The 17,018-nt window shown below is 31.2% G+C and overlaps 1 protein-coding gene across 2 annotated transcripts in view; it reads right to left on the bottom strand.

Moving 5' to 3' along the window:
• The window catches only part of LOC118195123 (uncharacterized), a 128,182-nt gene that overhangs the window by 32,475 nt on the left and 78,689 nt on the right, over window positions 1–17,018 (bottom strand). For both annotated transcript variants that reach the window (XM_035366375.2, XM_035366383.2), the window contains one exon: window positions 1,287–1,397. In XM_035366375.2, the coding sequence (XP_035222266.1) occupies window positions 1,287–1,397 (111 nt within the window). The remainder of the gene's footprint in view (window positions 1–1,286; window positions 1,398–17,018) is intronic.

The raw sequence follows: 17,018 nt of genomic DNA, 5'->3' as shown, positions 1-17,018 counted from the left end.
CTGTATACAATAAAATATCTTGTAACCAGCATCTAATTAACCAGCAATATAAAAATAATGGCATTTTTAAAAGTCTAAATTTAAATCTGAAATTTAGACCTATTTTATAAAAATAAGTAGTAAGCTAACAAGTGAAAGGTTTAAATGTACAAAATATTTATGTTATGATTCTCCTGTCCATTGTAACAAGCCTTAGCCTAATGAAGGAATTACCTACAATATGAACTACCAATCCCTTTTTATATGCTGGAACATTGAAGGTAGTGTCGATGATTTTCAGAAACATTTTACATTGAAAGACGGCAGATTTACTTTGCCTCTTGCATGAACAAATATAAAGAACATTACTTTATACGACTATTTTGATAAATTGTGACCTATAATCATGTTCATAGATGACTAGCTGAACAATAAAGATTCTTTATGTTATAAAACATGTCTAATGCCTGTAAATAACATCTTGGATTCAGTTATATATTTGGAAAAGGTTAGTTTTAGTGAAGAGATGATGTAGGCTTAGTGAAGAGGTGATGAAGTGGATGCAAACAATTCTGTTTGTGTCAAAGTCATCCAAAGATGAAGATGATGAGGAGGAGGAGGAGGAAGAAGGCAATATGTAAAGCAAGAAAGTTACATAGAAGGAAGCTGATGAAAACTAGAAGAAATTCAAAAATTTCTCCAAGAAATCCTCATCTATATCAGCATATGATGTTATGAAATTTTATTGCATATACTATAGTAAATTTTTAAAACTACAATGGAAATCTTGTAAACAGGCAGATATTTGAAGTTATACTCAATCACACTAAGAAATTTGTAACTTTAATGGGATAATACATATGGTAATTTCAAAATTTAAAAAAATTTTTGCTGCTTTTATTTAATTGTCACCAATAGATCGAGAAACAGGATCAACAGACTTCACATGCTGCAGTTGCGACAGATGGCATCATAAAACATTAATTCTAGAAATATATGTTCAATTATCTAAAATCAGCAAGCTCCCAGTGCTGCCAGTTATGAGATATTTTACTGTATTTTACAAATAATTAATGTGAATTTAAAAAAATCCTATTTTACTGCAAATAACATCAGTACCACAGTAAACTGTATTATTTTATCACAAAAGAAAACATATAATTATAAATAATAGTTTAATTATATATTAAACTATTATTAAACTATTATTTTAAGTCTTTTTTTGCCACACATTTTACAGTAAAAAAACTGTCCCCTTGGGCAGCAGGGAGACAGAATTAAAAAATAATTAAATACAAAACACATACTTCATTTATATCCAAGGATAAGTTTGCCACAATACAAATCACATTTACTAGGACATTCTGGTAAGCACCTTTCAACAAATATGTAAGTGGAAAGCTTCTATTTACATCTTCCTGTAAAGCATATAAAATTTGGAGCTATTAATATACTCCAAAAAGTATATATAATTAGATATGCAATGCAAGTAAAGAATTTATTAATATTTGCATAATCATTTATAAAAATTGTTAACATAAGAGACTGTTCCTAGAAATGTTTGCTCTACTAAATAGCAGTTTTGTACCAATGATTAACCACTTAATAGCTTAGTGCAAATAATTTTCTACCATTCTATATGATAATTTTTCTTTGAAAATCACTCAGTATCAGTATTTATTTATTCAATGAAGAAAAATGACCAAAATTTTTAATTGGTATCAAACACCATGCATTTTTATAGAATGCAAATTCTAACACATTAGAAATTAAATATAATTGTTAACTTAATGGTTTGTGAAAATGTTCAACCAGTGCCAAAATTTGATTGCTGATGCATCAGATCCTATAGGAACAGGATAATATACATATACTTTAAATTGTTGTGTATTTATTAAGAAGTAGTATGTATAATATGGTATATAATCCAAGTATATAATTTGTAAATTACAAATGAAAAATTATGAAATATGTCAAAAGAATAGTGGCTGATAAAAAGGTTTTTGTGACAGATAGACTAGACAATTAATGATGCACCACAAAAAGGATGCATAAAAAGGTACGCATACTTTGAAATGCTATTTTAGATACAAAGCATTATGAACTTTTATGCATATCTGACTGTGTGATCTTTCATCTCAAATGATATCCGAAGAAGAGTTATTTCAACAGAAAACTTAAGTGCAGAGAATGTAGTTGGAAAAATTATAGCAGGACTATATAACTGCATAAAATATTTATAGAATTCTAATGATATTACCTTAATTATCGTATTATAAATGACTAGTACATAATTACACATTGCACAAACAATCTGTATTTAAAATTATAGGATTAAAAGCTGATATCAGAAGAATGGAAAAAGGACAGGGTAAGCTAAAAAGCTACTTTTAAAAAATAAAAATACTTATTTTAAAAATATTTACTTATTTTTATTATTTATTTAAGTTATTTGGAACACCTTAACAAATACTGTACATTAAATGAGCCCATTACTGGTTCAGTGGATAAAATTAAATAGTGCTGATCCAACTTTGGTTTGAATACTAGTAAAGGGCATTTTTATGGTTTCTCCATGAATATATTCCTTCATTCAAACAGATATCCCTTGCATGCTTTGCCATGATCAGTGAAACAAACAAAGTAAAATAAAAATAATTAAAAAAAAAAGCTGTTTGTTTTTTTCCAATATACCATTTTTACATAACGTATATAAAATTCAGCTGCTGCAGTTTTATGAAACCTTCCACATAAAACGGAATGTATAAGTTAAAAAAATTCAGTTACAACTATGAAACTCAGGATGCAAAGCTATTTGAAAGTTTATAAATGGTTGGAATTTCAGTATCAATGATGCCATATGGCTCATTCAACACTCATGAGAAAAGCACATCAGTCAACATTTAAAAGGACTGCTGTTCTCACTCACGAGGAATTTTAATTAGATTCTCTACTGCAGTATTGCAAACTATGAACAAAAATGCCTTTGAACATATTTGATGGCATTATAAACAATTGTCTGATTTAGATATAATCAACATTATAAGTCTGTGAGAAGAAAGTTGGTCGCACAGATGTATCAGTTGCTATCCTGGTTGAAGCAATATGATAATTGTTTAGTGTTGGCAACAGTGAATCAGAGGAATTACATGTAAGCAATGCAGAGGCTACAGATGCTCTAAGACAAAGATCCTATTTGGAGCTTACTGGCAGTAGCTGAATCTTAAAGAAGGCTACTGCTGACCTTTCAGTACAAGTGAAGATGTAATTGGTGTTGAATTCCGTTATCTTGAATAATAATTAGTTAGAAGGGATTTTTCTTCATCAACGAATCCTGCCTCTATCTCAATGCTGATGACTGCTATTTATATGTATACAGAAGAGCCTTTGTAGTGAAATGGAACATGGCAATTAAATTTGGTGTGGCAGGATGGAAACTATTTATAGGGAAACCTAATCCCTCCAATTGTGTTGCAAGGCAATCTAAGGGCTTGTATGTATGTATGTAGATGGCATTTTGCAGCCAATTATAAAGCATCAACCCCAAGGTGACACTTAATATAATTTAATGCTTAACTATAAGCTGCATGATGTTTTTCAGCAGCAGTGCAGTTTTTTACAAAAGCATGCATGAACACACACATGTAATAATTTGGGAGTGGTTTAAGGTAGGTGTTGAAGTATGACAGAAAAAGTAACCTGCAGTAATAGCAAATTTAAATATTCATTGCAGAGTCATTAGTTTATATCTATCCAGGAACATGAAAAATGTGCAATGCCCTCACCAGGATTCGAACTCACCTTGCCGAGCTTAGCTATTGTGCCCTTGTTGATTTCTACATAGTCTTGCAGGTGAATTTATGTGATTTTTGTGTTGTAATCTAAGACGGATGCCTAATTGAAAATAAAAAAAGGTTTTGGTAAAGGTGTTGTAAACTTTAAGACAGTAATAAGCCAAAAAAGGAGAGATTATTAAAATGTTTTAAATTTGAAGTCATGTTAGCAAAACTGCTAGTGAAATATTTAAGGTTAGATGTTTTATTTATTTTTATGCATTGGTACCAAAACAACCCAAATAAAAGAGAATGTTACGATTTCAATTCTGTTGTGCCTTAACCACTTAAAATTAGATAAAAGATAAATATCGACATGTATAGTACCAAAAACAAACATATAATATCATCACCTGTAAAACATGTATTTATTCAGAACCTTAAAACTGTAATGATAAATATTTGGTCATAACAAATCTGCATAGCACAGTCACAAAATAATATTCATGAGTTCATTGTTTAGAAGAACAGCACATCAAAGGAAATGAAATCTTGAAACATTGCAAAAGTCACTTTCGATGCAATGCTTGGAGAATACATAGGATTTGACAGGAATGAAAAATGTGGAACTATTTTTTTAGCAAAATGTGCTGTTAGGTCGATCTCATGATTATGATGGAGAGAATTTCCCATTAGGTACAATTCCAAAATTGGGAAAGGTTCATCTTAGCATCAATGCAATGAAGAAAATCCTGATGGCAAATGTTAAATACTTTCACAGACATGAAAAATAAAAAAAACATGAAGAAGCATGAGGATTTGCTTAACAAAATGGTGATGCCAAATAGAAGAAAAATTACCATACATATCTTGCACCCTTTATCCATGTATGCGAAGGTACACTCAAAGAAGAAAACAGGAGAAAGTGAAAACTTCATAACCAGTCTCTTTATAGCCTTTTTAACCAACATATGTTGTCACTGTTGAAATACAATTCGGAGTAAAAATTGTGAGGGCTTGCCATCATTATAACTGGTAAACTGATTTTCAGTTTGTAATATGTAAAGGATGCAAAGGGAAAATATCTAAATTATTTAAAATTTTAAGGGACTATTGCAAATTAAAATCAGATGTGTGCTTTACATATCTTTTCATATTATCCACACACATTACCCAACATTGAAAATGCGACACCAAGAAGGAGTGGCCAGAAAGTGATGAAACTCGCCAAACAGAGAGACACACCAACAAACAACAAGTGATCTTCATTTCAAAATGATATGCATAATACAAAACAAGAACAACATTGGCTCAGTAGGTTTGTCACCACTGCGTAGGCTTCCAATCTAAGATATAACCTAACAGAATAATCCCTACACAGTGGAAGGGATCCACTACCAGCTGCCGCCACTGTCAAGTTAAGCCCGACAAATCAGTGGTACTTATTGTTCATAATTCAAATAATTTTACAAAGTCACAAATTATAAGTATATAAACATCTTTTCAAAATATCGCTACATAACATGACTATAAAAAAGAAACTTTCAGTCAAACAAACTCTTGCTATTAATTATCTGTCATATATAACAGAGAGAGTGGATATATACCATAGCAGTCAAAATATCATTCAAAGTACTGTAACAATCAAAGTACACAATTTCAGCTAAGTTTAAGATATAAATGTTCTACCAAAATATCAGTAATACAACTGACATAGTTAGACAACAGAGATTTTCTAGAAGAATGTAATATTTTAGCTCTTCTGTGGGCTTTAATAATGAAAAGTCAACAGTACAGTATTGTTTAAAAAATGTGCATATATTAAGGTGAAGAGTACATGAAATAACACTTACATAAGAATTAGTTAAAACATCATTGTACTGTTATAAAAATCCAAACTCTGTTATAAAACTGTTATAAAAACAAAACTACATTAAAATATACAAAGTAGGATTAATTAATGCAGCAAGTGAAAGGGAATGTCAATCTACGCTCATTAGAAAACCTTGGGGAGTTCGAGAAGTGGCTTCAGAAGCTAGAAATTTATACAAATCGGTTTTGCAAATAACTCTTAAAGTAATTATAAGCAAGTACTGAAATTTAAAAATTGCTTGTGTTACAGAAATGCAAAATATTCACTACTTTTTTATGTGCATTTGGGTATTTCATTACATGCAAGGTCCATTGCTTCCAATATTGGCCTAAAGGTTTGTATAGATGAAAAAGGCTACTTAAAGTGCACGAGCAGGCATAATGGTATGGATGGCCTTGTTGTCGACACTAACACATTTCTGTCCAAATCTGTATAAATATGTAGGAAAAGGTCCATGACCTGTTAAGAAAGTAGTAAGTGCTGAAGAGTAAGAAAGCATATTCACAAATACCTTTAATAGAAATTGAAAGGTTTGTCTTCTTGTTGTCAAAGGTGTTCTGATGATTTTGCCATTGGTTCATAAGATTTTGCAAGGTAATTTTTTTCAGGTTGAGCCTGGTAGCGGAAGTGAGTAAGAAGGAAGAGATGTAACCACTGCAGTTTGTTTTGCTAGTGAGTCAGCACATTCCTTTCCCTCAATTCCAGTGTGAGAGGGTATCCAGTAAAGACCTGGTCTTGATTCAGGGAAAAGATTAAGAATCAGGTTTTGAATTTCAGACTATTGGGTTTCTGCATTTATAACCTTTCATGCTGTTAAGCTTGATTAAATCGCTACAGATTTGCAGAGGATGGGAGAAATTGTGCGATAAGTTAATAGTTTTCTTTAGTTCAACCAATTTTGCTTGAAATATGGAGTTTTCATTTTGCAGTCTTTTTTCAGGGTTCGTAGCCACATTTTAGTTAAAAAAATAAGCACTTATAAGCACTTTTCAAGCACATTTTAAGAAAAAATAAGCACCTGTCTAATTACATTATACACAACTGCATAACCTTAAAAGAAAAATTAGACTTGCAATTTAAAATTTGAGCGATGCAGTATTTATTAAGAGAGAATGAGCATTACCTCAATCATGGAAAACAATTACTTTTTTTTTTTTTTTTAAATTTTAAACAACAGTTCAATTTACAGAACGTGTTTACAATGAGAGAAAACCAAACTATGCAGAACTAAACTATATTACAAGATTTAATGATGAAATTTCAATTCAAAATAGAGAAAATAAATAATAATAAGCCATATTTATTGTATTCGCTTGGTACCTAATAATAAATACAATTTATTTTTCTACTCATATTAATATTTAAATAATTTAACTTAAATCAAAATTCTGAACATTTTCTAAATTTTTACTGTAGAACAGTTTTCCCTTAACAGATATTGCAAGCAAAGTAATTTAAGTAAAAAAAGAGGAACATTTCTGAAATCAGAAGATGGGAAATTGCTTCATGCAGTCATCCTTTAACAATAAAAGCTTAACTAACCTGAATACTTGGAAACTTTCGAATATTCTGGATAGTCGAGCGTAACTGGAAAAAGAGAATTGGGGTAAGGGGTAGATTGTAGCCATTCTTTAGATTTTTCGGCTAAATAAATTTTTTAGACATTTTGATATGTGAATCATATTAAAATAGACCAACGGAACGGAAAAATATTCTGCTTAGCAAGCACAGTAAAGCTCTTAAGTGTTCATAAAGAAATCTCAGATTGAACATCAAAATTAATTATCTCTGCAATATATCGCAAACATTATTGTACAATACGTGGGCCATAATTCTTCCATGCGTGATATTATGCAATCGGAATCAACAGCTCCCGATATTCGGTGAATAAAGAACTAAATAAAGAAAAAGAAAGAGACTTTCTTTCTGGGGTGTTTTCATTCTAATTTTGAACAGACTGCGTTAAATTTCCGGAACAGAATCATTCTTCGCTTAGGTTAGTAGACCGCAGATCTTTTAGTCCTATTCAATTCATATTGGAAAGTGACAAAAAAAAAGTCCATTGCTTGTTTTGAAACGAACTGTAATGGTTTCAACATTCGAGATTTTGTGGAAAAGGGGAAAAAAAAAAAATTTACTATTTGATTACCTTACCTTTATTTAGGCCATTCCGAATATTATTCCTTAGAAAGCTAATCTGTGTTAAAACACACTTATCTGTTTTTGGAAGTTTATCTATACTTCAGCAGTTACTGCAACTATATTATCATAAATATCCATACATATGCTCATAATATAAGCATAATGATCATATAAAATGTGAATATGAACTGACCCCGTGGAACGAGAATGCAAATTATTAAAATCTCAATAGAAATCCAAACGTGTGTAGTATTTGGGTGGAAGGAAAAGAATACCGAATTCACAGGAATTTTCTACCATTTCGCAATCCTTTGACCAATAGAGAACGACGTGCACCTGTCTGTACTCTCCCATACACCAAAGGTTACGTTAATGCAGAGAAAGGGGGAAAAGCTATTTCTGAGAGTATGATTCAGCATCTGACATTCCATATAAGGAAGAAAAGTTGTTTATTTAGTTTCGGCTTTGGTATGGGGAAAAATGCGCGTTCATTAAAAAAAAAAAAAAAAAAAGCACTAAAAACAAAAAAACAAGGGCTTTAAAGAAAAAGTAAGCACCTATAAGGGCCTTTATATTTTATTTTCAAATATAAGAACTTATAAGCACTTGTAAGGACCGCTACGAACCCTGTTTTTGCCATTGAAAGATGTTATGATTATAGTGTATGCATAAGCCACATTCAGTTCAAACTTCTGCGTGAGAACCATCTGTATAAATAACTATATCTGTAATTAATTCAGGTGGTTCATCAGTAAAGATATGCTCCTGTAAATTAAATTGCGAAGGACAGCACAAATATTCAGATACTTTAGCTTCATAGTCAAAGAAAGTAGTGACCATAGTTTGCAGTCTGTTCTTAATGTGTTGAATTTTTGTTGCAGTACTTTCTCTTTTGGCCATTAAATCTAAGGGTGGAAGTCCTATAAGGATTTGTAATGCTGAGGTCAGTGTCGTTCGGTAGGGCCTACTAATTTGGAAAAGACGTGGTTTTTGAAATCAGTTCAATATACGGCATTTATGACTTGTCATTGCTGATGCCCAAATATCAGAGCCATACATAACTAACTATCTGCTGTGTAACAGTTCTGTACCACTATTTAAGAAGCTTAGAAGAAATTCCCCAGTTTTTATTAGTAGTGCGTTTCATGCTATTGTTCAAAATACTTGTTTTATTAGCCAGAAGGGCTATTAATTTCGTTTTGGCATTTTGAATTGAAAATTTTAAAGGTTGGTTCAGTTTTAAAACTGTTTCCACCAAATATTACAGCCCTATATTATATTTAAAGAAATTAAATAATGAAGAATCTGCATAAATGTATGTATGTTTCTTGCATTTTTTATAAAATGATGGTACCTAGAGACATCAAATTTTGAATAACGTACATTTCAATCTGAATATGGGCATTCGGAAGTCCAAATTTGGAATTTGTTTTATTATCTATTTCATATTTTATAAAACATTAAATAACGAATTTTTGATTAATGCAATGGCAACACTGTACGGGGGAGGGGGGGGATTTTTTTATCTCCGGTGCACGAGACTGTGTATTCGAAAATTCTAAAGCTATGCGCTTTTAAATATTTTGTGATATTGCTGTTGAATTTAATTTTATTGTTTAAGTATAAAGAAAATAATATTTAATAAATAAAGATAACCCACAAAATGCTGAAAAAAATGCCCATTTGGGCATAATGTAAAATCTGAAAGCTTTCAAATGTTTTTTAGTTTTTTTTTAATATATATATCGGGACAGTCCATAACTTTGTGCAGATTAAGAGTATGCATGGAATTCACTATGACACATTTACTAAAACAATACAATTTTGAACCCATTGAAACTTGTCATCGTTTGACTAACATATTATTCAGTTCATCACCAAATTTCATAAACATCGAATGCATTTTAGCACCCATAGAAGATGAATATAGATAATCAGTGCAAACGTGTTGTGCTACATTTTTTTATTTTCGTGTGCTGAATCTGGCAACGATAAAAATTAATAGTGTACATGTACACTATTAGTGTAAGAACTGCCCAGAAATGATTTAAAAAATTTAAAGTTGGAAAAAGCAGCATTGATGATGAACCCCGTTCAGGACGTTTTGAACTGTTAGTACCAAATCAAATGATTAATTCAGAAGTTTATAGTGAACATTTTTTGGTGAATATCAAGAAAGTGTCGTTTCATCATGATAACGCTAGACCGCATACGGCTCGAACAATGCTGCAAAAAATTAGTGAATTTAATTGGAAGCTTTTGCCACATCATGCTTACTCCCCAAATATTTCCCCAAGTGATTTTCACTTATTTCGTGCCTTACAAAATTGTTTACTGGGAAAAAAAATTAAATTCTAAACAGGATGTACACAATGAACTTTCAAGTTTTTTTGCGTCAAAACCAGAGTCTTTCTACAGCAATGGCATAGAAAAAGCTGCCAGTAAGATGGCGAGACATTGTAGTTAATGGAGGAAAATATATAATTAATTAAAATGTTAAACTGTGTTTTTTTTTTTATTATTATTTAAAAAATTACCAAAAATGCGCACGAATTTATGGATCGACTTAATATATTTTAGATGTGGTATCCAAGAAAGACAGTGATTAATAATCAGACTTAAATAATCATAAGTTTTCAGATGGGAAATCCCAGAGAGAGCCTGAAGTATTAAAGTCTCCTCCCAAAATATAGGAATTAAAAGAAGTTGATTTTAAGTAGTATAGTTCAAATAATAGGGTGTCTATATTCTTGCTAGGAGGAAAATATGCAGAAATGACAAGTAACTTTTCCTCTTCAAAATCCAATACTATTGAGATAGTATGCTTTGTTGCTTTCCACATCATTGGTGCAAGTGGTTTATTGTATACTATTGTAGCAAGTTTATTAAGTGAAAGAAATGTTTTATTATAAGAAGTGCACCAATAATAAGATTGTCAAGATTGAGGTATGGTTCTTGATAAAGTCCAATTTTGAAGTTATGTTCCAACTGAGTTTGAACCATATGACTTGTTGCAGCAGAAGATCTTTGCAAATTGCATTGAATAAAGTTAATATTTGTAAGACAATATGTGATTGGAGAAGAATCTATTGAGTTTTATTCCTCAGGAGAAGCTGAAGTTTTGATCTGTAAGTTGGGCTCCCTTTTCTAATTATTTCAAAATGATTTGAGGCCTAAGAAATAGCAGAGGCAACAGTAATAATAGGTGAGATTCAAATTACAGAAATGAAGTTTAGAAATGAATATATCTTATTAGACACTGTAATGTAATATTACTATGCATTATTAGAACATAGCTTTCTTTTAAAGAAATAATATTGTGATGGTTAGCTGTGGTTTATGCATGATTATTTTTTATTTCTTATGTTATTTAAACCTGACCTTAAATTCAGAAAATAAATTATTTGCACAATTTTCCCTCTTGACTTTTGGACAGCAAAATTAGTGGGGAGAAATATGCAAGAACATATAAATATTGGCTACAATGTGTAAGAAGCAGAGATTAGTTGCTACCTTTCAGCTCACTATACCATCCTAGGATGAAGCACATAACCTGAATGTAGAAGGCAGATCCCAATGATAACATGATAGATAAGTCAAAGTACTTTCAGTGTTCCAAGCATTATGATTTTCACATGATATGTTATCAAGAGTAAACCAAAAATGTAAGAATGCTGAACAGAAAGAAATTTATTGGGAAACATGCATATATTGAAGGTTATGTCTTATACTACCTCACACTATCATTCACACCATTAGATAAATGGTCTTAATTCCATAAAAATTTATTGCAAAAAATCCATCTTGAGCAGTCCAAAACCTTTTCCAAATTTAATATGTTTATCTATCTAAGTGTCCTAAATTACTGACCTAATTGGAATTACCACTAAGCATACAATACTCTGCATCTGATTTAAACTTGAGAAATGGGATTAAAAATTTTTATGAATGTTGGTTTGCTGCATAAATGATTGTGTAATTATTGTTGTTGTTGTGACTTATCGAACTTGTCTGATATAAACATCAGAACAAGCCATGAAATTGATCCTGACAAAGAATGCAAGATTGCACCTGTTCTTGGCAAGAGCCTTGAGCACCATACAGGTGACAAAACGATTTTGCTCAGTTCTGCACCCAATTTTGATGAAGAGAACCCTGAGAGAACGAGTCTGAGGCAACAGCAATAATGGGTGAGACCCTCTTTCCCTACCACCAACTTCTCAAGAGAACTTCCGGCTTGCCACATATTTACAGCGTACATTTACAAACATCCATGCCTTCTCCGGAATTTGAACCCGCACCCTTTGGTACAGCAGTCAGTGTAGCTAACCACTTTCCTAGTTGGGTGACATAAATGATTGTAAAAATTAATAACTACAAATTTCTTAAACAAAGTATTACAATTCAATTTTAACAGCCAATCCACTGGTCTAAAATTACTTTAAGCTGCTTTGCTAAATTCAATAGAAACAGCTGAATCCTAGCACTGTCTCACAAAAGTAAAACTAAATTATAAGTGATATAATGCAGATTTATTCAGTAAGATTAAATCTGAATTGAGTTGATAGAAAAGTACACAGCTAAAAAAAAAAAAAAAAAAAATGGAACAGTGCTATATCTCCCATTCTACTGGGCCGATTGACAAAATTCACACTGCGTTTTTCATGTCTCGAAAGCACGACTTAGAATATATATTAGATTTATATATAGTACTATTCTAACACAGGTATTTTGACACAAAATCGGACTTTTTCTGAAATAACATACCAATTTTTTTACATATTTCGATTCTACGACTCAAATTATGCCAGAATACCAAGTTTTGTAAAAATTGTACGAGTAATTTTTAAAATATTAGCTTTCAAAATTTTAGCTCCTCAATGTTAATTGAATTTCGCAAATATTTATTAATGTCTCTTTTTTTATTAAACTTTTTTGATTTTTTCTCTCACATTTCGAAATTTAGGTTCATTCCAAATAAAATTTACCTATTTTTTGTGTTTTATTTTTTAAATTTCTATTTTTAAATAATTTTTATAAATTTTTCGAAAAACATTTTGAATTATAACCTAGAAAATTTTTACCATCATCTTAAAGTAGGTGTATTTTTAAGCATACCTGCAAAAAATTAGACCTTTTTATTCAAAATTTTCTAAGATATACACGAATTTACATATTTTTACGTTTTAAAATTTGGCATCTTTTTTTTTGAGTGATAATAACGCCAAATGTGGTCTATGGATTTTTGTTACAGTGAATTGCCACAGCTATTTTTAACCTTAAATTTCAAGTAAAGTTTTACGGAGAATTAATTATATGACATTTTTTCCCTCAATGATGCGTAATAAATATTTATTAATACTATATGAAAAGCTATTTTTTTAAAATTATAGATGATATTATTCAAATTTTTAACTATTTTTTTTTAAATTTCTCTCTATCTTCCTTTTTAAAAAAAAATAAGAGTAAATTTTTGTAAGAGTAAATTTTCACCTTCGGCGTTTTATCGTCTGCTACTTTACTTCGCTTAAATTGAATTGTCTAAAACTGAGAATTTTCGTTTGATGTTTATTTGAATTTTATGACATTAACTGCATAATTTATTTCTAAACAAATTGTTGCTTTTGAAGTGGCTGAAAGAGCAGCTGATACTATCATCCATATTTTTAAAGCACAGTATATTTTTATAGAAACATAAGATTTAGAATAATCATTTATATAAGTCAAATTATGATATAAACATACAACCCTCTAGAGATCGAATTAATGGAAATTCAATGGTTATCTAGAAATGATTTGCAGCTGCTTAATGGCTGGATAAGTCAGCAGGTTCCGTAGACAAGTAAGAATAATTTTATAAACGACACTCAACATTCTGGATTCAATTAACAACGAGGATACGACGTTTATTAAATGAATTTAAGAAGTTTTAAAACATAAAAAATCAACTCATTTTTTATCTTAAAATGTATTTTTGTGCGTAGCGTATTTTCATTATATCCTTAAAATTCTAATTTAGAATGTAATTGTCAAGAACTGAATCCTAATCATCAGTAATATAATAAGTAATTATTATGGTTATTAATAAACTCTTCTTATAAAGTAATTGCAAATATTTCAAAACACTTTTTGCCTGAATGCAAATATTTTTCTATGCAAATATTTTTAATGTTATATTAATCAAGATTGCACACGATATTATTTATTTGCACTTCTTATTATTTATTTTCACTTATTACTTCAATTCTTACCGTCGGTTCTAGTAGAAGTTACAAATCAATTATATTTAATTAAGGATTGGAATGGATTATTTAATTATGGCAAAGCACACGAGGGCTATCTGCCTAAAGGGAGGGATGCCTTCGTGGAGGACTTTCTCAGGGAAACTGGCTCGTAAACACGTTACACATGGGGAAACCCACGAAAACACCCATGCGGCCAGCCTGTTTGTGGGATTTGAACCTTGGACCGAACTACCAGTGTTCAGCGTCTTTACCGCTCGGCCGCTGATGGGCTATTTAATTAAGGAATGACCATCTAAGCTTAGAAACAGCGTACCATAACTATTCAATTATTGGTGCCGTATCTTTCATGTTACTGCCAATTGGCGAGCTACATGATTTTTAATGAGTATTCGGGTTTTGCTAGTAACTTCACTTGGAAATCGCTCTTAAACTAGGTTAGTTGGTTATTTGAAAATAGAAAGAACATGGGAGCTATTTGATTAAGATACTTTCATAGCGAATCTTTGTAAAAAGAACCTAGAAAACTACGAAAACCAACCATGCAGCCTGGGTTAGACTTCGCAACAAACAATTAGTATTTAACAATCTTCAAATGCTAGGCAACTGGTGAGGCTCCAATTTAATAGTTTATTTGTAAATATTTTAAATATTGTTGTATTCTTAAGACACAAAAAGCAGAATTTAAGTTTTGTTAACTCGTTAGTAAACTACCAAGCCATAGTGCAAATGAATATTCAATTTCTTTTGCAATAATTGTATTTATTTAATATTCTTGGAATATGAGCTAAAGAAGGAACGTTCTCCGGAAGATTAAAGAAGTGTTTAAATCCAGTGATATTAAGTTTGTCTTACAAGCTCAGGATCAAAACGATTCTGCAATTGCCAGAGTAGTTGACTTGTAAATGGCTGTGAATTAAGCAGATGACTTTTAATCTTACGTTTTCAATCAGAAAACGTATTCCAAATGTTTTGTATTGCATGACAATGCATCTTTTCATTATTCAATAACCAGTCAGAGAACCGCTTGTGTTCCAAAAATAAGTATGTGTACTCAGTCGTCCTGCATGTTCTTCAAATTTGTCTTCTTTTGATTTTTTTTCTTTCCCAAAAACTAAAGTTGCCTCTCAAAAGAAAGTTTTTTTTACGTTGAACAGACAAAAGGAGCATGACATCTACTTTTAGAGGCATGTCAAAAACAGATCTCTACAAGCCTTCTCTTCCATTACATGTTGTGCAGTCAGACAAAAAGTTGCATCAGCGTAAATTTTATAATCTATTTTTATTACACTCTGATTACTTTATTAACATGCAGTGAATATATACTAAATTTTTTACTTCAGCTTAAGTAATTCGGAATTTCTGACGGAATTGTTGTTGGAACTAGGACTTAGAAGATAAGTCAAATTAAATATTTCGATAACCCAATAAATTCAAGGTCGAAGTTTCAATATTTTATTTTCGGAGGGAGCGGAAGTTTTTTCAGTTTTGGTCCATTTTCCCAAGTATATTTGCTTCGACTCTTTATTTTTCCATAAAAGCGAAAAATTTACGCATGGTATACATATAACGCATAGCTTAATTAAAATTTAATAATATACAGAGAGGTTATAATGAAAGTTCCACATTGAAACAGTCATAAAAGGAAAACTACTGGATCAAATGTTATCAAACTTGGTAATCATGTAAAGGAGGTCATGGCAATTTATTTTCCGCAAAATAAAGGAAGTTCGAAACCTCACCACCAGGGGGGAAATGGCGCTGTATGCAATATTGTTAAACGAAATATGGGTCGGAATCATACTTAACCTTTTGTTACACATGTTTAATATGTTGTATACCCTTAAGAAACTTTGAAGAAACTTTGAACCATTTAAAAGTGTTAAATTCGATAAATGTCGAGTGCGCCATCCGTGTAAGTGAGAAATTCGTCCGTGAAAACAACGAATTAGCGATTAGAAAATGTGAGATCACAAATCACTCGCACAATTGCGTACAATCTGGAAATCGTTTTCTTACAGATCGCTAATTTGTAATTTTTGAAGCCTGAATTCGGCACTAAAACATGAAGATACTGATTCAAAATGCTTTTAATCGATTTGGGCCGAAGAAATCCCCCATGTTATCTATCTAGTTCCATTGCATTCTCCTACTGCATTCGATTGCATAGCAGTCATTCTACACAGTTTAGAATTGAATGACAGCTAGTTTTATAACTGAACCAATTTTCTCTGAAGAGCAGTCGACAGCTGGACCACTGTGATTGCAGCTCACTTAGAGTTAATGTTAAAATGTTTCGTGATACATGAACTGCAGTAACGTGGCATTTTAGATACTACGATTTTTATGCAGGGCTGGGCCCCACCTCACGTGTGTCGCACAGTTACTTAAGCAACATTTCTTGAATGAAAGTCTTATAGGCCAACACTTCCCCTCTTCCCACCAGATTTCAAACTCTGTGACTTTTGGCTATGGGGTTATCTCAAAAGCACTGTTTATGGTGATAATCTAAAAAATTTGGCAGAAACGAAAAATGTGATACACTGACATATCCGTAACATTCCTCCTGATATGCTAAGAGCTGCTGTTGAGAATGCAGTAACAGGATTTAACTTACTTTTGGAAAATGCTGGACGCTACATTGAACATGCTTTGTAACACGTTACGGAAAATATTAAATGCATTTTAAACAGATGTTTTCGTGTCTTATTTCATTTAACAATATTGTATACAGCGCCATTTTTCCCCTGGTGGTGAGTTTTTTAACTCTTTTTTTTTTTCCGCGGAAAATAAATTCCCATAACCTCCTATATACGATTCCCAAGTTTAATAACATTTGGTCCGGTAGTTTTCCTTTTATGACCATTTCAAATTGGACCTTTAATTATAACCACCATGTAAATTAAACTTTAAAAGTTTGACAGTTTGGTTCAAGTCCCAGCTTTAAAAATATATATATAAATATAATCTTTTATATTAATCTTCTTAGAAAAAATGTTTTAAGAAGCT

This window comes from Stegodyphus dumicola, chromosome 8 (assembly GCF_044657685.1).
Source record: "Stegodyphus dumicola isolate Sdum_Otavi_A_Nest chromosome 8, ASM4465768v1".
NCBI classification, from domain to species: Eukaryota; Metazoa; Arthropoda; class Arachnida; order Araneae; family Eresidae; genus Stegodyphus; species Stegodyphus dumicola.
Note: the sequence above shows the minus strand (reverse complement) of the source record. Positions and strands in the feature narration are given on the sequence as shown.